General features: G+C 37.0%; 1 protein-coding gene across 1 annotated transcript; it reads right to left on the bottom strand.

The window, feature by feature from the left end:
* Positions 1-3126: 3126 nt before the first annotated feature.
* SAR1 (SUPPRESSOR OF AUXIN RESISTANCE1) lies at positions 3127-20572 on the bottom strand. The gene is made up of 27 exons (XM_087315794.1): positions 20299-20572; positions 19166-19295; positions 15202-15472; positions 15060-15123; positions 14836-14990; positions 14138-14223; positions 13957-14055; positions 13793-13887; positions 12624-12747; positions 12335-12514; positions 12066-12258; positions 11233-11774; positions 10975-11137; positions 10610-10887; positions 10349-10530; positions 9110-9189; positions 7699-8036; positions 7556-7624; positions 7131-7446; positions 6946-7047; positions 6754-6862; positions 6527-6589; positions 5264-5408; positions 4906-5013; positions 4568-4708; positions 3594-3755; positions 3127-3516 (listed from the first exon to the last, which is right to left on the bottom strand). The coding sequence occupies exons 1-27, from the start codon at positions 20514-20516 to the stop codon at positions 3472-3474; spliced, it is 4458 nt and encodes a 1485-aa protein (XP_087171920.1). The 5' UTR covers positions 20517-20572; the 3' UTR covers positions 3127-3471.
* Positions 20573-23251: the final 2679 nt, after the last annotated feature.

Genomic DNA, 23251 nt, shown 5'->3' with positions numbered 1-23251 from the left:
TCTTGGTCTTAACCGAAATATTAATGGAGGCAAGACCATTACACAGTAACTTTTCTAACAAAGTGTATTACAGGCAGGGATTTGTGTCATTTTATACTTCAAATTCACAAAATTGGTTCTATCAAGCTTCTCAATAGAGAGAGAGAGAGAGAGAGAGCTACCCATTTGCATTTTCATATTGTTGTTGGTAACGGTTTTCTTCTTCTCTTCATCTTCTCTCAATCTTCCTAAGCGTATATGTATTCAGTACAATACATGATGTGAACAATTGAACATGTTATCTCCACATTCAACCTTGTTAACACACCTCCAAATCCAAATATGTAGCACTCATGCCTACTGTCAAACCTAATCAACTCTTTCAAAATCCTCACACACTCCGCATTACCCAAAACAATACCAATTTATGTGGCAATGAAGACTCCAACATGTTAAAACATGGAGACATACTCACGCTTGCCAAGATACTGGCTTTGGAGAACAATGCCATCTTGAGATATCTTACTATGCAAGTGTATTAGTCATACCGTAGCTGTAAAACTAATGGGAAAAGTTTGTCGAGAGGCAACAATTGCAAGAGAGTTTGTGATTGTCATTCAATTGTTGTAAATACTACAATATAATACCATTTCTACTCCAATCTTACCCGATTTTGATTCTCGATGTTATTATCCATAAGTGGTGGTCATCTCTAATAGCATACCCATATCTAGGCTCCTTTTGATTGTGTCTGCTAGTTTTTCTTGTTCAATATATAATAAATATTAAGGAGGATACATAGCCCATACCCATGACAACAGTAGAGAGAAAAGTCACCAATACATTGGTAGGAAAGCAAATCATGGATAGAATGGGCTAACATGAGGAATGCTTCCAGAAGGGTCAGTAACAATGCTTGATAAGTTCCTATTGTGGAAGTAGGGGAGACCCATCGACATGAAATAGCTCTACCAAATGTCTCTAACAACTCAGATTCCTCGACCTACTAGAACAATATTAGGTCAGGGTTGCATGCTAACATTGTGACCCCTTACCCCTCAAATTGACTTTGATTTCCCTTGTCTTGTTTCCATGATCAGCTCAATCAGATAACACCAATCATATCAAAGGATGGTCCATCATTAATCCCTAAACCCTAGGGACTTAGGTTTACCATTTCAGCCCTGGATGGAGGAAAATATTCATTTGCACATGACAAAGACCAAGCATGTTTGGTAACACCACCTACTATCGTTTTGTTGAGGTAACACCAAAGTGAAGCAATCCACCTCACCTAGGGGCCCCTAGGTAAGCCCAATGACGAATCTATTGTGCATTAAGGTTGTCAACATGTTGGATAAGCTAGAGAATTAGAAATACAAGTGATGCCACTATTCAAATGTTGCAATACACTACTATCTATGGCAATGGTCCTCAAGTAATGTCGAGGCTATGATAATCCATACCACAATTTCACAAGTTCAAACTGCCAAGGGGCCATAGCCACCCTCCCAATAACCCAAGGACAAAAGCATCTCTCAATATTGCTAGTTTTTCATCAAAGGCGAGTCTTCAAGAAACTACTAGAGTATTGGCTAAAGATGCTCTTTGGGGTCAAATTGATTGGGTAAAAGGGCTAAAAGAGAATGTTACTCCAAGCAATAATGTTCCTATGGGAATGGGCAATCAAGACATTCTTCTTCATCTGAAGGTGAAAAACAAGAGTTTCTATGAACTATAAGTGATTGTAAAAATACAAAATGGGGAAGAAATAGGATATCTACTTATTAAGGAAATAACCAACCCTCCATCCTACTTTAGTTTTCACAAAAAAAAAACCTAAGGAAGGTTCAATTGAATAAAAGCAAATAAATGTTTAACAAAAGAACGTTAATGAATAGATTACTTTGTATATCCAATCAACCAAACATCAAACTGCCAAGGGGCCATAGCCACCCTCGCAAGAACCGCCCATCAACCCCATTGAGCATTACAATGATGTGTTCACCTAGGTATATGCGGATATGCAAAGTTTGGCCCCATGTTGCCTTCAACTTGAGCTACAATTTGATACACTAGGACTTCGGTCCAACACTATTTATATCACTTAAATCCCAACTATGCAACATTGGAAAATGAAGTGATTGTTAAGTACCTATCATATGCTTCACAACACAATGATTATATAAACATTAGCAAGGATGCAAATCTAGATCAAGAGAAGAAAACAGAGGAAATGCCAGTAGAATCTAAACCCTTGTGACCACACTAGTGCAAAAAGAGCCAATACATTGTAAAAGACTTGGTAAGATGAACAGGAAGTAGGTATGCATGTATAAGAGAAGACTTGTTTTAAATCACCCGATGTATGTCACTTTGCCACCCTCTAAGATGAACAAGAAGTAGGTATGCATCTATAAGAGAAGACCTTGCAAATCAAGTTGAATGGTTCAGGTCTGCAAGTTAGTTTGTGCAAGTTAAAGAGAGTGGAATAAGCACCAAGAAGGCAGACCAGCATACATTGTAACAATAAAACAAAGCAATTAATAAGTAGATTTTACCAATCTTAGCAACCAAGTTCCATGGAGCCAATCTTCACCTAGGAACAACATTGGATGCGTAGGCTAAATAACTTTAAAACAAGCTTAATCTAAAATATCTTGTAATTTGAGGTAATTGCACTTGCTAATCCACTTATTTCTTGTGTTCCTCAATTCATGTACATGACAATCCATTTGCACATTTCTCTAATAGATTGCTTTACAACTCCACTTGTAAGGCCCCAGTGTTTTAAAATCACCCGAAGTATGTTACTTTGAAGATTGGAAACCTTGTGGATCTTGAAGAACAAATATATAGTTCCAATGCTTCAGGACAAACTCCTAATAGAGTTCCTTTTCTCAGCTCCAAGGTTCCCAACTTATTTGCACACACTGCAGCAACATAATCAATTACAATCATATTGGCAAAAACAAGACATGAACCTTACTGTATACAACAGTACATGATTAGATCAATACAAAGCTTTTACAATTTAGTAAGGGCATCATATTCCAAATTCATGAATCTATAAAACATCAGAAACTCCTCGTAATATATACGAGCCTTTCTCACTTTTATTCTTCTCTTTCTTTATCGTGCTATTCAAGTAACAAGGTTGCATCTTCAGCATCTGCAATGTTATTTCTATTTAGAGACCTTCAAGGACTGATAATGTTATACATAACCGCTCTACAAGAAACAACTTTAGTGGTGACACATCTTCAAGCTTTCAAGACAATAATCATTAAATTCTTTGCCTAGAAAATTATATTAAATCACCGCTACAGATGTGAACCTAATGTACAACCAACTGGATTTCACCCTTAATCATGTTGTGGGTGCTTCTTCGATTGTTTGAAAGATGATACTTGTTCATAAACTCCATATAAGCCATCGACCATCAACAAGATCCATATACTATATATACAAAATGAACCTTATTGCATAAGACTAACATTGCACCAACGATTTCATATCAATAGAATCTGTCTCAACCTGCACCCGACACATAGTGTACTGCATTAGTAGGCTGTCGTGCTCAACTGAAACCACAGATTATTGAACTTAAGTACCTGGTTGAAATGTTTTTGCAAAGTATTATCGAGCAAATTGTGAAGGCTTACAAACTGCTCTGATCTCTTTAATTCCGAAAGAGCTGCTTTCAGACGATCAACTAATGTATATGGAAACCATACACTGCACATTCTCTTGCGCTTCACAATATGAGAGGGAGGCTGCAATGCATAAAGAGATCTCTCAACACAAATCCCTCTCTAAATATCTCTACCTATGTTTCATCCCCCATAGAGCTGGGTTCAAATGTTACCAATAACTAGATCTACAGTTCTCTTTTTATCTTATATACTTCTATATTTACGGAGTATTATTTACTTATTTTTTTGATTTGTTGTTCTGAAAGACTAGACAACACTTAAGATGTAATCTCTTATTTGGTCTTATAGGCCATTTTGGCTTCTTAAAAGACGTTAATATATCTTTCTTTCTTTCTATCTCAGAGTTCTGCCGTAAGCTTTCTCAGAATGGTGTCCTGACAAATCTAATAATGCTTTTAACATCTGAGCAAAGTTTTTCAGGGTAAAACACTCCCGTTTCTTAGCATCATCTGGGTGTAATCTACGTCGAATGGTGGGTTAAACAATGTTGTTATTTGTTTTAGTATCATGCATGTAAAATAGCTCCAAAGTTTAACATACTACATCGAGCCACTTCTGAGAACAAAACATAAAGAATGAAACACAACCAAATCAAAGTTCTCCAATGCAAAGATCCTGAAATAGATCTGGAATCAGAAGTTTGACATTATTAAATGTGAAGGTTAACCATGTGAGACTGGTCAATAACTAAAGCCGGATCCTCCAATATTGACATATATGCAGGATAATATTTGTAGTTTTTGCAATAACTTGAAATATTTTGTGTAGCACTGGCAGAGTTCAGACACACATCTCTATGTGCTATTGAAATAATAAATGATTTATGCCATAGGAAGAAAACAGATATAGCATAAATTTTGATCTAGTCTTACCAGATTAGTCCAGGCTTTGACAAATTCCATAAATAGAATAGCAGCCTCTGAAACACGACCATAGTCTAGGTATATACGCAGAAGAGCCCCAGGATCTGCACTAGGCAGACTCATTCCTTCACCTCCAGCTTGTCTTCCACCCTATCATTAAAGCAGTACATTAAATATCTGGTCAAATTGGATGCACAGTTCCAGAAAGACTTACACATTATACAAAAGAAACGTCCATTTGCAAAGAATTATATTGGCCAGAGCCAAATGTGCCCCAGTAGGAACATACTAAGACAAGCAGCATGTAGGCATCATTAACATCCATGGGTTGCAGATATCACATGTACCTTCAGCATATCCACAAGCCATACTGGTAGTTCCATTAATCTGTCAATATTCAGCATTGTCTCTGCCACGATTATTGGAAGACGAGGGTGAAACTTTGAATATTTACTCTGTATCAAAAGAAAATGAATACCAGCACAAAGTTATGACTCATACAAAAATTCATACACATTCCAAACACACTCTGAGTGTAGAAAAATACATACAAGAGACATGTTCATGATTGGACTATTACATTTTTGTATTTGTATCGACAAACATCTACATGCTCTACATGCTATTTATCCATTAAAAGTCGCTTAAACATTTTTTACTTTACGTCATATCACCTTATAAACCACATGGCTCAAAATCACTTACAAGGTATCCTTGCAAGGCATTGCACACATTATTGCTCATTGTCTCGTTTGTCGTTGCTTCAGACAATCTATCCAATTTATCAGTTCCATTTCGGGGTTCTGGTGGTGGTAGAAGCAGCAGCTTCCTATCAGTTTCTATTGTCCCTCTGTAAAGGAATTATCAGGAACCATTTACAATAAGACCTCATCTAATATCTTCATGCAAGGAATTCATAGTGCAGTTGACAGCATTACTGTAAGTTAATCAATAGTAGATGAGAAAATAATCGCAAATATATATACACGCTAAGGATATTAAACAGCGTTATGAATTCTCATATGAAAATGAACATTGCATCATTTGAAGAAAATATTAGCTTTTTCTTTTGCCTTCCATCACTCCATCTCTGGACGTGAAAATAACTAAGAGTTCACCTCATGTCACTAGCTAATGCATATATGCCAATCAATAGACACAGAGACAAACATACCGACAGATTTGTGCATTTATACATTTAGGCATACACCAAGACAAATGTCACAATAATGAAAACCCACCAGTGGATCAACTAATTCAAAGTAATGAATGAGAGCTAAAGGAACACCTAAACCACATAACCAACCCTAGAAAGAATACTAAAGAAAACAATTGGGAAATTTTGATCAGTGGTATAAGATGATATTAGCTAACTACTTACTAAGGGTTGAATCAATATTTTCCTATTACAAGGTGCAAATTTGATATTTTCCCTATCTAATATTAGCTAAGTATTCTCTTTTATGAATGGCTGAACAACATAAAAACACACAACGCAGACTCTGAATCTAGTGGGTACCACCACAAAGATGGTACAATTACTTTGTCACGATGAACGAGATGCATTTGTTGATCCAAACAAGTTCATAATACCATATGATTCTCTGGAAATCCTCCCAAGTTTCTATGATCACTGAATGCTCTTGAAAAGTATGAAAATCAAAAGGCTGAGAAGAATGCTTCGGATACTATTTTTATAGTACACAATAGCTAAACAGACATTAAAAATAAAAATAGCATAGATAATAAAAAAGCTACATTCTGTATTGGGTATTAAAGAAATGTCTTCACTGCATAAAAAATGTGGCTGTGCATTCGCACATGCTCTGTTTATACAGTTACATTAGGTACATATATGCATATATTGATAGATCTATGTGGATGAAAATTCAGATATCTATTACCAATCTATAGCTCAGGCACTATAGAAAAAAAACATTAGTGATAACAAAAAATTCTACAAGATACCTATTTTCTTGTTGACGTAAGCACCATCTCTCTGCCATAATCCGAAATATCTTCTCCAGCTTACTAAAAGTCATTCATGCATATAAATCCTTACTATCATCAGTAAACCACATTAAATCTCTATGAGAATTTACAATGAGAACATATTTTAGAATAACTGAATGGAAATAGAACTGAATTAATCATTTAAATGGACAAGTTTCAGGAATCCTTCATCAAAGACGCACCATTGAAATGATGAGCTTTTCCAAAAATGGAAAAGCACAGTAAATGCCATCTCATAAAGATCAGATTGTACAAGCATGGACAACACACTGGATGGTGATGCTTCTCCTCCTAAAGACAAGAAAACAAAAATAAATAGTCCAGAATAGAATCAACGTGGAACAACTGGCATATAACAAGGAGCATCCAAATACCCATCTGGACATCATTTTCAACAAGTAGCAATTGTGCTGATGTAAGTGTATACTCCTTCTCCAGTTCTTCAAGATCTACACTCCTCTGACCGGTATGAGCAGCTACAATAATGAGCTTCATGATATGAATATGACCAATTACAGGGAAGAAATAAATACACTACATAATTTAGACAAGTTTGTACCATTGCTGTTGGCATATATACGGATACGCTTTGAAGGTCTGCAGCTTAAGTTGCCACAAATATCTGACTCTAAATCAAGCCATGCAGATGTTGGGTCTACCAAGTGAAGAGCGTTAATTGCTGCAGCAAGACCATTAAGTCGTTCCTGGAGCAAAAATGTAGATGACAAACGAGCCTCTACTTGACCTGTTTCCTTCATTCGAACTGAATAAAGATACATATATAACGCTGCACGTCGCCAATTATTCCGTTGCATATGGAACGCATATAGGAGTTTAAATGGGTTTGGATTTGCCGTTAAATCAGAGTAGTTTGCCTGTCAATGTTTCATCATGACCAACTTCATTAAAAAGATAATATTTTCCTCCGAGACATGTATATACACATGCACACACAACACACAAATTGAGGGAGGGTTTTCACACCTTCAACACAAGCTCTTGCTCTACCCTTTCTAACATCCCCGTGTATGGTAGCTCAGACCCACATAAGACCTGTGCAATCATTGAAATTATATCTGTTTTACCTGGAACAAATTTAAATCTAAGGATCACAACAATAGCAATACCTCAGTTGCCTTCTGTTCACATATTACAATGAGAAATCTCCGCAAGCATATGTACTTGCTCTCTTGGTCAGGATTTGAAATTATTGCACAGTATGCTTCTATGAAATTCTTCTGGTCTAAGGAGAACTTGAAAATGTTAGACCACAATCGACCTTTGATGATAGGTATGGCATATGGTCGTTCAGGTGTCTCCTGCTTGAAGTTCCTTTCCATTTCATCCACTTCCTGCAGAGCAGCATAGGCAAACCGGCAAGCACCTTCATTCACACCATGTTGCTCAAATATTTCCATTACCCACTCAAAGTACTGAAATGTCCATGAAGCTGTTGATTCACCGACTGCAGGAATGTTAAAAATCAGCACAGAAGATTTAAATATCAGACATAATGTGACCGTGACAAGTCAGGAGTAGAAATAAAGAAAGATATATTGAGATCTTTTAAGAGGCTCAAATGGCCTGTAAGACCAACAAGACATTACATCTTAAAATGTTGTCTTGTCTTTAAGAACAGCAAACCAAAATAAATACAACTAAGCAAAAAAGTAAAAAGACATAATAAAATGTGGCTAAAGAATCTCGTCATCTATACCTATATGATTCTCAAGTTAGATATATTGTAATTTTTGTCTTTGAAAGATCTCTAGCATAGACAGATCCATAATGGAGGGGTTTCCAAAGCAGGAGATGAAGGCCAATATCTGACGATGACAAGAGTGGTGAAATCGGGGTCCAAGAGGCCGGGGTCCACGTGCATGAAAAATAGTTACTACCCAATCTATTGTAACCTCTTCGTAGAGAAATGGTTTGAAGTTATCCTAATGCTCTATTGCTAATAGGCAAAAAAGTACTCTAGATTCATAACCCACAGACCAAAAGAAAAATATTATGCACAAATTATATGCTTAATTACAAAAAATATGAGCTGATCTAGTTTGAAACAAGTATACCATGAGAATGTATACAGATTTGTAACACGATTTGAGATCTTCTTTAAAGATGTTACTATGCTTACCCAATTCATAAAATAAATAATATCTCCAGAATCATGATTCTTAAAGTTTCAACCATAAAAAGCTAAAATGTGAGAAAGATTCTTAAATTCCAAACATGAAAGATATCTTTAGAGAGATTCTTGATTAAAATATTGTGAAACTTCCAAAGGAGCATGTCATTAAGTCTCCATTTTAAACTATAAAACTTGACAGTTTTAGTAACTTTACCTTTGGAAGATTATCCTGCCTGATGAACTACAATCACTACCACTCTTTTGCTTGGTCAAAAGGAAACAAAATCACAACACCTCAAAGAGTACATATGATACTTTCCAAACAACTAAAATTATAGAAGTGATGTGACGATGTGTTATATACAAAAGACTATTCATTTCAATTTAATGTTAAGAGATCTTACATGGAAAGCTACTTTGCATTCCTATTTTCAAAAGGAAAGTGTGAAGGTCATCTCCCCCTTTTCCAACCGCAGATGCAACTCTGAAATAGTAAAAGACACTTAGAATTTTCTTGACATAAGCAAAAGCTATAAAAAACTTTACGAGTAAAATGTATAATCCACAAATGTAAGCATGTCCGTGTGTCACAATAATATACACTATCTTGAGAAACTTTCTAGAAGGATCTCATAAATATCCCAAAACCCTTTGAGCCAATCAGTAGTAATCCACAATGATTCAATTTGTTTTCAGAGTCTTAAACCAAACCGTCTAAAAATTTTGAAATTTAAACCGAGCCTAATCAAACTGTTTCAGGGATTCTCAAGCTCAAACCAAATTGGCCAAGATATCTAAACATCATTACACCTGTTAAACTGCGGTTTGGCGGTTTGGTTTCTGCTGGAACTAAAGTATTGGCAACTGTACACTCAATTTTCAACTTTGGCTCGAAGTTAAAACTTCATAATAATATTACATATAATTTATATATTTAATAAATATTTCAAAAATACTCCCTAAATTGTTTAGCCATTAAACCGTTCAATCGCTAAGACGATAAAGACTCAAACCAAACCATTTATAAATTTTTAACCTGAACCGTTAAGCCACAGTTTCGCTCGTCAATTCAGCTCAAACCGAACTGTTGCTCATTCCTACCAATCTGTTAACCCCACATTTCTATTCTTCTCCATACACACCATTATGCTGGAGTAAGCGCACAACAATCTTAGTGATATATAAACCCTTCATATAAAGATGATGAACACAGAAATGGTGCTCTATATATGGTTTTGCATTTTATGGTCAGGGAAAATACAGAAAATGTAGGTAGTGGCATTGAATATGGAAAATAAATATTGCACCATTTACTTATTATGCAAAAATTAAGAAATAGGCTTTGGTATGTAACCAGATTTATGCAGGGTCTTCATACAAAAGCTAGTAAAAATTATGCATTTGCTATATCAAGGTGCAGCTCATGACACACTCTACACCAATACTTAACCAGCTTATTGTGATGGTGAGACATGTATAACAAGGTTTCAAGCTAAGTGCATTTACATGCAATTGCCAACGGCCAATCCTCTCCTTTATACAGGTAAACTTTAAGCATGCTAATTCACACAGCTTGCCACAAAAGTCATGTTCACAAGATATACATCTTTAGTTGTTGAAGATTTTTCAAATCAAAGACCAACCTAAAGAAACACTGGACAGCTTCTTCAACTCTATTTTCAATTTCTGATTTGTCATTAGCCCGAACCTGTCCTAATAAACCACATCCCAAAAGATGGAGACGTGCACACCAGTCACTCTGCAGTTTCGGCATGTTGTTTGCTTCTGTTTCATTGCATAGATCATCGACAATACGAAGAAATTTCTGAAAGATAAACATACAGAGTCAAGAAACAAGCATGACAGAAATTTACTGTAGGAAGCAGCAAGTAATTTTTGACCACCTGCAAATGAGTATATTGCCCATGTTCCAGAAATTTTGCAGCCAAACTAACAGCATGGGTGGAAACTGTCTGCATAAGCTCGGGACTTTCACCCCACATTATCCAGCCAATGAAAGCTTTGGTAGTGAGCATGAGCTCATCTGAGCTGATCAGCCCTTTGGACTTTAAAAACATTCCTTTCAGTGCACTGGCTGAGGATGCAGACATCAGAATTTCAGCTAAAGTTGTTTCTGCGGCACCATTATATTTGATGCTAGGCTTCTCAGGTGCTACAGAATCTGTAAAAACGAAATCCTCCATTCTTTATACCTAGTAGATATCACAAGCTTTCAAGAGTCTGAAAATTGATTCATTTGTAATATTACCTAGTTGCAGAGTTGACAGATGCAAACTGTAATCATCAGGGGGTGCTATTTCTGCAGAAGTCACACTAAGCCAATGCACAAGGAGACTAAGCAGAAGTATCTTTTTAATTGGCAAAATAAGCTTCAGCTGAACTGTTGATGCATTGTTGGTACTCATACCCACCTAGAAAAATAGGAACAAAAGAAAAGATATATCAGACTTGAATAGAGTATTGAAATTTGGTAAACATTAATTAATTAAATCGTAAATGAATCAACCTGTCCTTGAACACTCAAAATGTAGGTCAACAAGAGCAAAATATCCCTGGCAGCCTCAAAGTGTGCCCAAGAGAGCTGAATTGTGGACTCCAGAACCAATCTTTTACTCATAATTCCATATTCCAACCCTTCAAAAGCAATTCTTGCTGCAGAAACCCTTGTATCCTGCATAAGCTGATTCATGCATGTTTCCATGTTTTCCAATGCCTTTTCCCAGTCACCAGCTGAATCTCTAAGCTCACACAGATCAAAAATCATTTGTAATTCAAATTTCCTACGGGCACGCTGGTATTCATGTTTCTTTTTCCTTCCAGTGTCTACACCGTACTGGGCTGCTGTCATTAAGATGGAAGAATCATATCCAACATCCAACAAATGCAGAAAAACTGAACAAATATGAGACAAAGACGCAGGTCTGCTCCCTAACAAAGTTTGGCCGAAAGCTGAAAGAGGTAGCCTTCCCAGTTGTTTTGAGATGCTGGACAAGCACTGAGACAGAACCCCCCAAAAATCGTTTTCTCTGTTGTTATTACAACCATTTCCTAAATTTAACAAAACAATAATCATGTAAATGACAAGAACTTGAAATCCATGATCAGCATTTTTTCAATATATGACACATCTACGACACTTCCTCACTTCAAGCTAAACCTATTGCATCATACAGCAAATTTTCAGAATTTAAACAATGACAGCATTGAACTCATAAATTGTGAAGAACAATAAAAATGGTAGAATCTGTTTAGGATAAACATATTGTATCTAAATAGATATCAGGTATGAGACGAGAGCTAATGAGGCTCTAATCCTAAAAAAAAAGATTGAAAACTTACTTGCATAATTCTTCTCAAATTCACTTAGAGAACGCCTTATAGATAATGAATGGTGTCTAATTATGCCGATGTTTCCTGTATAACCATCAACCAAAAGAGAATATGGTTTATTCCTCTGCTTCCATGCTGTAAAATAATCTGAACAAAAAGCCTTCCATGCCATGAGATGATCCAGTTTGTCATTCCCTGTATTCTGAAAAACCAGCACATGTTAGAAGCTATACGTCATTATTAAAACTATGGACCAAGATTAAAGCTAAGCAGCTTACTTCTGCCTCTACAATTGCCAAAATCTCCTTGCAAAGCCCATCCTTTGAAAGTGTAAAAAAATCTGTCTCAGAAATCCTCCGATATTTTTGCAACACTTCACAAAGAACATCGCGTTGACAGATTCGAGACTGCATTATTCTTGAAAGGAAAAGCTCAGAAATTGGAATCTGAAACTCTGTCTGTAAAAGAAATTCAGGCAGCACTAAATGTGAGAAATATTTCACTGCAAATAATTAATATGCTGAGGGAAAAAAACTATTATTCTGTACCAAGCCTCCAGAAGTTCACCTTGGTTCCAGGTAAGGTGCTTTGCTGGAAGAGAATGAGATCCTCCCAATTATCAGTAGACTTCTGAAAAAGCTGTTCTTCCACCTCTGCTTCTAATAATACACAATTTTCAAGCAGCTCATCACTGCACAAGATTTTGATCAGAAATCATGTGAAAGTAAATATGGACTCAATCATACCATAAATATTGAAGCAATCTATATTTCGAAAAAGAAAATTTTGGATAGTTATAATCAGTTTATTGTCCAGTATTGAGGAACATGCTTTAGGGAATCATTCATTTAAAAGATCAGAAAGATCAAGAACCTACATATCAAAAAAATTCAAAAGCAGAACTGTCAGGAGGCCTAATTCTAAGAATAATACAGAAACTGAGATATATATTGTATTCAATCTCAAATTATGACTCTGTGAAATAATGTGCCCTAAAAAACCACTTTGGCATCATCATAGTGCCAACCAATATGAGAGCCAAGCTGAGGAAAGCCCATCTTTGTCAGCTCCACCAGAAGAACAAGTGGTAGCTTGTTTTGAATAAATTCCACTGGCTCAGCAGGTACATATAAGACATCATGGCCAAAAATATGCAAGCATCGACTCTTTCAGATACACCACAATGTGATGCTAGAAACGGAGCATGTAAGAGAAGTTGACATCACATGGGTGATCATACAATATTCTAAATGACCTTATCCAGATTCTTTAGAAAAAATAGGATGGTAGCTATAGGTATAGCACCACCAATTCAGTAGCAAAACATCACAAAGCAATGGTCATGATTGCTACATTTGGAAGATTCCTTCCGCCATTTACATATTGCATCATATCACACATTGATCAATCCCTCAAAAAAATTCTCTCGATCACTTTCAGATTGATATTAGTATCATCCTTGCTTCATCAAATAACCTCCAACACCTTTTTAATTGAGCAAGGATATTATGGCCATTCAATAAACGCAACAGATAGAAGACCCCTTCCCTGATTTATATATCGCATCATTGCAGTTCTGTGTGAAGTATAAAGAAGTAGCAGATTGGGGAATCTCTCAAATACATTCTCACAATCATTTTCGGATTGATATAGTAATATCTTTCACTCACACAGATTGATGATCTTCTTATACATGTCTCTCAAATTCTTTTGAAAGGAAATTTCATGATTCTCACCTGTCCAACGAATGGTGTGTCAGATTGAAGTGACCATCTGCCTCTTCAAGTTTCCAGAAACTATCTGTGAAAAACTTGAGATCTAGCACAGTTCCCTACACATGCACCAAACTCATTCAGCTTTGCCAGTAAATTCCCAAAATGCAGAAATTGAATGATATCACCTCAACAGAAGGAAGTTGCAAGATAAAAGTCAACGAGGCTGCTCCATCCATCAGAGTAAATTGTAGCTCATATATTTGAATCGTTCCTTGACCAGGAGCCTTTAACAAAACAAAAATGAAGAGATCTTCAGAACCAGGAGCAATATTTATTTATGGTATGCCAGTTCTTGTATAAACCGACCTCCTTATTCTCAAAGTGGAAAGCGAGTCGTCGAAATCCACTTCGTAAACCTTGCTCTTGAACCCACATCTTTTTTGGGAAACTGTCTGTAACAAAATAAAAATCCAAATGTCCATTAGGCCATGAGCAAATGTTATGACCTTGAAGCTCTCAACTAATATAACCTTATCATACAAAAACAATCAGTAGCAGGAGACTATTATCATTATACTTTTACGTATTTATTAATGGCCTACTGATTCTTTGAAGCAAATTAGCTACCTGTGAATAAAAAGTGCAATATAAAATTCTAGGATGTCATGTGCAACATACTTTGGATTGTTAAATGCATGTTTTGGTAATGCAGTAGATATCTGAACTCTTGCCAGCATTCAAACCCTGGCAGAATGCAAAGAAATTGAGACTGCCAGGTCCCCCTAACTACTATAACTCTAATATCAAAGGGAATCAACTAGACCTATGTGTAGGATTCATGTTCGGAAGCTTTATTGTTATCATAAGATGTAGATAAGAGTCACATCTGAGCTCACTACAGGACACATCCACAGTCAGAGGCTTCTGTGCCTGCCCTCTTCACAGAAATAATGTGTGGTGATGGTTAGTACTGTTAACTTAATTTACATAAAATGATAATAATCGATAGGTTTTTATATGAAATTTGAAACCAAGGAAACCAAATACCAAGGGTGAAAGCATACCCATAAGGTCCTTCTGCAAATTGAAGCTTAGTAGACGGGAACGATCAGAAAGGTCCCACAATTTAAATGTTCCATCCTCATGTAAAGCAAATAGCATTAACCTCTCTTTATGCTTCTGCATATTTAAGCTTCGTAGGGGCGCAGAATTCTTCACTCTACAAAATCAAGAATTAATGAACTTGACCTAGGGTTTGATGGTCAAATAAATTTGAACAATGTGATACCTTCCCACAAATCCCCATAGCCGCCCAAGCAGAGGTTCGGAATCTTTCAACTCAAAACTGTAATCTACAAAGACTATAATAATCATGTCCAACTCCTTGTATTAAAACAAACTCACCTAACAGAATAGTGTATTTGTAGTACCCTGAGAAGATCCAGAAACTCGCTCTGAACAGTAACACAGAACAGAACCACTTTTCCCACCAACACAAATGCTACCTCCTAGTGCAGCAAAGGAGGTAACCTGATCAAGTTGTGCCAAATCACCAGCAAGAGAAAACTGAACCATCTCAGACCTTGCAAAGGATGACATATTTCTGTATTTGTAAAATGTCTTGATCTTAAGTACATATACAGCCCCTGAAATTGTGATAACACACGCACACAATCTTTCTTCCTCGTAACCAGAATGAACCTGGAAAAGGAGAAAAAGCACAACTCAGATCATAAATCTAGAGAAGAAAAAAGCTAGTAGCTTGTTAAAAATTTATACACATCTGTTTGAATGATATTTTAGCAGCATTTGCAACAGAGACTTATTGATTGATTAATAAACATAGCCTGATCTTCAATATCTGCAAGTTAAAACTCACATAAGTCACTGATGTAACTTTGCAAGCAAGGGGTACAAACTTAAGACGTCATCTGATTACTATATTTAACTTATGAACCGCAGATAGAAAACCCATGTGAGAAAAAGTGCAGTTCAGGAGATACATATCATTTGAAGTATTTGAAAATTAGAATTTGTTGAGCACATCCAAAGTCTGAAAGAACAGATTTCTCTTGAACAAAAATTAATCCAATTTGGAGACAGAGAATCAAAACAATACAACTTACCTGCCTGCCCATTACTACAATGCTCACCAAGTGCATCTAATGGCATGCATTTTGGGTGCCTTTTGCATTCTTTGGACACTACTCAGGGTGCTCCCATCCCATCCTTTTCTTCTACAGTATCTTCTTGGGGTTGACTCGCTCAGTTTGTGTACACCCTTTGACTACTAATTGGGCCTTATACTTGGGTTGACAATCAAAAGTTTTTACTTTATATACCCACCTATTGGGTATGGTCTTCCTACCTTTTGACAGTTCCACAAGATCCTGAGTGTTGTTTACATGGACTGGTTTGATTTCATTTTGCATAACAAGCTCCCACATATTTGAAAGTTCACATGTCCAAGTTCTTTGAGAGTGAGAGGTTCTCCCTTGTCTGTGAGAACCCGATGGAGAGATGGAAAGTACCACTACATCAAACACTTGGGTTTTACTTATCACTCAATCCCTCTGATCTATAGTGTCTGGAATCAGTGCTAGATCGGATGGGCCCTTGCATTGTTGCTGCCCAGCAAGCGTATTACCATGTTCAGGTTGTTGATTCTCTTCAGTCTAGGTATGCAATGTGTTGTCCAACTTCTGACAAGTGACTCCGTTGTAGACTTCAACTGTTCTCTATCTGCATGAGGTGCCATTTCTAAGTCAATAGCTGGCTACTCTTGCTGAAACTTAACCTTTTTCTTTGGTTTTGAAACATCCACATTTCATAGCAACTTTCCCTCATTAAATACGATATCTCCACTTCTGACCACTTCTTTAAACCAGAGAACCAAAATCAATATAACATCTCAGCTTTCTCACTGTATCCAAGGAAGATACCCTTCATTGATCTAGCAGCCATCTTGCTCCTCAGATATTGTTCGATTTGAACAAATGGTTCACAGGCAAAGATGTGAGGATGGTCATAGGCACAAATGTGATGGGAAGATTTGCCATAAAAGTACCAAAAGTCAAGCTCAGTGCCCTTGACCACCAGCTCATGGAAAGAAGTTAGGATATTGAAGCCCTTTTGGCTCACATGGCCTCACTTTTTGTGCCATAATTTGATTACATCCTTAGATTTGGCAAGAACAATGAATCTATCTAGAAGAGTCCGTCTAGAAAGGCAATAGAGTGTTCCTCTCTTGTTTCCATGTGCAATGAGCCTCATCGCACGTACAATTTATCATGATTCATCTGTGACGGCCATCGAGTAGCATTGCAAATCAAGATAACCTGCAAACAAGTTCTTCTTGACTCTTGGAACAAAAAACAATCCTGCTTCAATGTTAGTTCTTCGCCAATCTTATTGTGCCAAGTTCCTCAATGTTGCTAGTGTGGTTGTCTCTCAAATAGAATTTCCCAACATTACTAGCATGAAATAAGAGGAAACAATACTTGGAGTGCAGCCGACCACGGCACTAGAATTAGTGATCAAGGCCTGCATGAGAGAGTCTTGTACCATGAGTAGTCCATCCAAAAGGGTTTGTGTTTGATATTGTAATATCAGCAATGTCTATTGCTATATCGATCATTTCCCTTACAATGAGCTTAAAGGCCAGATTGACCTACTCCACATTGTCTTGGGTGCTATCCTTCTTCTTGGACTTAACCCTCCAATTTCGTAAAGTCTAAAAAACAGACACAAAGTTAGGGTAAAGTTCGTAACTCTCCACAGGGTCTCCAAGAAATGATCCCTTCATAAGGCAGGGCACCATTCTAACATAAAAAATAAGTGAGTTGTCTAGGCTGCCATCATTATTACAAAACAGGTGGCACAAGATAATAAGCACATAGGGCTTTAACCCAAACAAGTAATGCAGGCTACCCAAGTTCTCCCTGACCTGGGCTGCCAACCTGGCAGGACATTCACCTGCCTTATCACATGGATTTTCTAAATTGGCATGTTAAAGGCTCACTTGGAAACTATCATATGTCTATGACAGGCACCTGTCTCCTCAAAAGGCAACATATTCAAAAAAGTGCCATGTAAATTTTTTTGCTCATTCTTACAAGTACAGCTCATAGCCAACCTACCTTGCTTCTTGCCTTTTCCATATTATGACACTTTTATTTTCTTAATTGGGAGGTGTTATGTGCATAACCATAAATGATCATGAGATAACTATTAAGTGTGTTATCACTTGACTACTTCACATGAAGTAGTCAAGTGTGTGAACATACCAAGGCCTTGGGTTTCTGCCTACAAAAACAAAAGGCTATGTACCTTCTTATCAAGGGAGGCTTGACTTATGTTGAGACTGCATCAATGTGACTGTGGCTCTTGTTAGCTAAGCACATGTGCTCTTCGCAGAATCCAAGGTACAACTTGCTTCAACAATTGATATAGGACATCGAGGAGGTTTGGGTCTGTCTCATGCCATCACTAGGAGGTGGTCGGGTGGTCTAGCACCCCCCTTTCCTTTCTTTGGCCTATGTTTCCTTCTATTTTGCTTACTAATTAGTTAGACTCTAACAGGAGGGAATCTTTCTCAGTTAGAAATCAGAAGTACAAATTATCTAAGCAATTTGGTTGATTTTTAAAAAAATGGCTTTTGCCGAGCTCAAGAATGTTTTACTTTGACCATAACCATTTCTTTCTATTGTTATGCCAAGCTTAATACTTACCTATGCAGTCTGATTCACTTTAATTTTCTTGCTTAACTTTAGCTAAAGCCACAACTTGCAGTTGTGTATCCCAACTTACTAATTACTAGTGTAATCATTTAATACTGTCCAAGCTTTCCAAGCTTCAGAAAAGAATTATGACTTCTCTGTACATTCAGTTTCATATGAGCTTAGCATACTCAAATGAAGAATAACTTTAAAACCAAAGATACTTCTTGCAGTTAATTATTACCAATCATTTAATACAGTCCAAGATCTCCATACTAAAGGAAAGAATTATGACTTCTCAATACACTCATACACTAGTAACTTTAGCTAAAGCCACATCTTGCAGTTGTGTATCCCAACTTACTAATTACTAGTGTAATCATTTAATACTGTCCAAGTTTTCCAAGCTTCAGAAAAGAATTATGACTTCTCTGTACATTCAGTTTTCATATGAGCTTAGCATACTCAAATGAAGAATAACTTTATAACCATAGATACTTCTTGCAGTTAATTATTACCAATCATTTAATACAGTCCAAGATCTCCATACTAAAGGAAAGAATTATGACTTCTCAATATACTCTACTTCACGTTTATTTTTTTACAAAGTTTACGAAGTTCAAAAAGCAAACAACTTTAATCATGGCTACTTCTATTGTAGATAAGCTGAACTCACCTGTTCAAGGTAGACTGAAATGAAAGGAGAGAGAGGCTCTTCAAAGGAAAGGCGCAAGCCTGCAATCTGTGCTTCACAGTCATCAAGCTCAAAAAGTTCGAGAGAAGAAGGAGATGACTTGTGAATTCTCCTGTGAATGATCATCCAAAAATCCAAGATCATTTAGTATCCTGAAACTAAATGAGATAGTATATCTAAAAATGAGATTTCATGAGAAATTATACCTAAAAATTCTGTCCATAATAAATATAACAGAACTAATAAATTGGCTTACACTTAACATCCTACATTTAGATGGCCTTATATTTCTTCCTTTGAAATATCTCCCGCATGGATTGATTTGATGATGGCCTTAATTTGTCAATATCAAGAGTGACAAGTTCATGGTCTACATGAATTTGTCCTTCGTGCACAATAACATCTTACTGTCTGATATATTAAAAACCTTTCAAATGGTTGTCATCCTTGAGTGACTTGTAGCATGAGGAGTGGTGGAACTAAAGAAACTTGCAATAGTTCTTTGCTGACGAGATTTCTTGGTTTTATTGTCTTCCTTCAACAACTTTGCTCTGAGTCTCTTCATTTCTAGCAAGAACAACCCCAAGCAACGGTTGTTTTCATCTTCCATTACCTTATGGGAGTGTGCCAAAGCCTTGTTTGAACAGGCAATGGTATATCACGTTCTCATTTCATATAAAACATCACAATGTCAAATATAATGTTCCTCTGACTCCACATCCAACGGCACAATTGACAACCCATTCTTCCATATATTTGCGCCAATATATGATAATCTCAATTTCTAACTGATAAGAAGAGATCCTGAGCTATCCTAGCATATCTCACTACAAAGAGAAATGATGAAAGAATAAAGATTGTGGATGAATACAGACATACAATTCCATTTCAGCTATTCAAAAATTGTGAGAAAAAATGAGTTTGCATACCATATTCTACAATGCCAAAACGCAGAAGAATGCCAGAAAAGCATGAGAAAAGAAAATTCATAACATCATTCAAAATGCATCAAAACCGGGACATAACATAAAAATACAATTTTTTCAGAATGCAGGAGAGTGTGAGAAAGAAGTAGAACTTAGAACGAGAAAGGGAAGAAGAAGTAATGAGCTCACCAGAGAATATGGCGGAAGGAAGGAGAGCCCAAGGAACAGGTACCGGCCAGATCTGTAGAAGGGGAAAAGAGAACATTCTGCTGATGATTACCATCACCATCATAGTAACCATCGTCGCCATTACGATAATGAGGAGGTGGAGGAAGAGAAGCAGATAGCGATGGCACCCTAACTTGTGTCCACTTCACATGGTCGCTTCCCGCCAGGTGAACCTCCATGGATCCTCGGAAGAAGAAGCCGACGACGAAAGCCGGAAGAGCGACAGGGAGGGAGAATGAAAAACCCTCGTACGTTGCTTGGGCTTTTCTATATTTCCTGTAATGCCCCTGTGTTTTGGTTATTTCCCTGAATGCCCTTTCGTTATCTCCATAGCTGTTGCTCTCTTTCTCGGCTCCAAGAACCCTCAAGTTTTTGTTTTCTCCGCTATTCCCACTTTCACCTTGTCTCGTCGGCTCATTTATTCATAAATTGGAACAAATGATTTGCGAGTTTGTAAGACGAGGACGCATTATCATGTTGTTGTTGTATGCCAATGGCATGTTATTTTTAGCAAATACTTTGGAATGTGCACAAATGCTTATGAATCTCTTAGAAAATGTTTGCATGCATTGTACATCTCTTTTCGATGGTGTGGTTTGGCATTGGTTATCATCTAAGGTGGGGTCTATAAAAGGTTGGGTCCACAGAACTCATGTTTATGTTCAAGCAATCTATGATATAATATCATATTGTTGTTTTTGGGAATACATAAGGGAGCGATGATTTTAGGCAATTGGAGGTATGTCATTGCAACGTTTTTCTCTTGAAGGGAATAATTTATGCCATTGTAAAGTTGAGGGTCAAACAACGATTATTATCATGTAACCTTGAAGTGTTTAGTAATTAGGTTGAGGTTCCTTTGTCATACATGAATAATGGAAACTCACGAGAAAATGGCACAAATGTTTTGTAAAAAGTCTACATGTTTTGTCAGATTTTGTCCACTTCTTAAAATATGTTAAACAAAAATGTTAATAGTACATCAATTTGACATTGTGAATGAGGACAAAGAGGGAAAACTTTGTATTCCTCCCAAACAAGGGTCATCACCCCCATGATTATATGTTTTAACTTCCTTTGTATTTGGCTCCATACTTCTTAAAGTGACTCTACCAAGACAAACATATCCCACGATGTTCCATCTTCTCTTGTATCTACCATTGAAAAGGTTTCTACAAATGAATTGCAAATTACAATGCTTGTAGCAAGCCTCATGCATGGATGAAACAACAATTCCTTGAACTTGAACTTCTTCGGGCTCTATAAGCACATATTTTTCATTTCATTTGAGTGATGTTTAGTTGATGATGAACTATGTGATGAGGATTGGATCGTAGATCTATGAGAAATATGAATAGAAATAAACAGTGTGAAAACATAAAAATGGCAAAAAACACAAAGCACAGTACACAGTATTTTACGTGGAAACCCTAAACAAGAGAAAACCACGAGCAATAGAGAATCATTAATATGACAAAGATATACAAGGAAGAATGGGTTACAACATTCTCTCGGTACAGAGTGTATTAGCCACACAGACAGTGTCACACAACTATATCGCCGCTCACTCATGCGCTCTCACGTCTATCTTAGCTTTCACGCACAATCGTTATGTTCTACGCCACGCTTATGTTTTTGCCCTAGGTGTCTATATACTAATACACAGTATGAGCTATTTACATATATGGTTGTTAATAATAAGAATAAAATACTCTCTATTAATTAGCCGACTAATCGACTCCTATGTCGATTTTTATTCATTCGGCCCGACTAGTCGACTCCCATGTCGGTTTTCCATTTGGCCCAACTAGCTGACTCCCATGTTGGCTATCCAGTCGATCCGACTAGTCAATTCCATTGTTGTCAACTATCCGGTCAACCTAACTAGTCGGCCTCGTCTTTGACTTAGACCATCTATCCAATGTTGTCGACTCTCCTAGTCAACTATCCGGTCATCCTGTGTTCTGCTTGTCGATCCGAATTACCAACTTCTTCCTCGTCTTCGACTGTTGACTTATCCCATAAGAGGGACATTTTCCTAATAAACTCCCCCTTCACTCTTATAAGGAGGAGTCAAGCATACCCTTGAGGTGCCTTTCAAGTACTTGAGTATCCATTTTACAACTGCCTATTGTTCTCTTCCTGGATTACATATATTGGCTTACTACTCCCACAACAAATGTTATGTCTAGCCTCATACAGATCATAGCATACATTAAACTGCCGACGGTTGAGACATATGGTACTTTCATCATCTCGTCCTTTTCCTTCTCCCCTTTGGGACACTGCTTGGCATTCAACTTGTAGTTTGTTGGCAACACATAACCGACTAACTTTGCTTCTGACATGTTGAAATGATCTTTGACACATATTTTTCTTGTGACAACCATAACACTTTCTTAGTTATGTCCCCGAACTATATGCATCCCCAATATTTGTTTGGCCGGTCCAAGATCTTTCATGGCAAACGATTTGCCTAGGGGTTTCTTTAAGCTCATGATCTTCTTTGTGTCTTGTCTGCCTATTAACATGTCATCCACATATAATAGGAGAATCAAGAAGTCACCTTCATCATACCTTTTTACAAACACACAGTGATCAACTTGTATTTTATGGAACCCATGTTCCAACAATGGAGCTTGTTTCAAACCATACAAGCTTTTCTTTGGTCGACACACCAATTTCTCTTTTCCTTTCTCCATCCACAAAGCCTTCGAGTTGCTACATATAGATCTCTTCGTCTAATTCTTCATGCAAGAATGTTGTTTTGACATCCAACTGTTCGATCTCCATATTCATACTAGCAGGTATGCTCAAAACAATTCGGATGGATGCCATCTTCACAACTGGAGCAAATACCTCATGAAAGTTGACACTCGTTTTCGGTTGAAATCCCTTCACCATAATGCGGCCT

The sequence above is a fragment of the Azolla caroliniana genome, unplaced genomic scaffold (genome assembly GCF_043228905.1).
Source record: "Azolla caroliniana isolate FFs.n. ecotype wild unplaced genomic scaffold, voAzoCaro1.0.p SCAF_1, whole genome shotgun sequence".
Lineage (NCBI taxonomy): Eukaryota > Viridiplantae > Streptophyta > Polypodiopsida > Salviniales > Salviniaceae > Azolla > Azolla caroliniana.
Note: the sequence above shows the minus strand (reverse complement) of the source record. Positions and strands in the feature narration are given on the sequence as shown.

Bases quoted from the DNA above. Each gene is read 5' to 3' on its own strand.
- SAR1 (XM_087315794.1), bottom strand. From the start codon at position 20,516: ATGGAGGTTCACCTGGCGGGAAGCGACCATGTGAAGTGGACACAAGTT. The intron at 7,625-7,698 runs GTATTGCTATTG...ATGATTGCACAG, and splicing joins GTGAACAGAAGGCAACTGAG to GTCTTATGTGGGTCTGAGCT. The intron at 3,517-3,593 runs GTACTTAAGTTC...TGTCGGGTGCAG, and splicing joins TGCAAAAACATTTCAACCAG to GTTGAGACAGATTCTATTGA.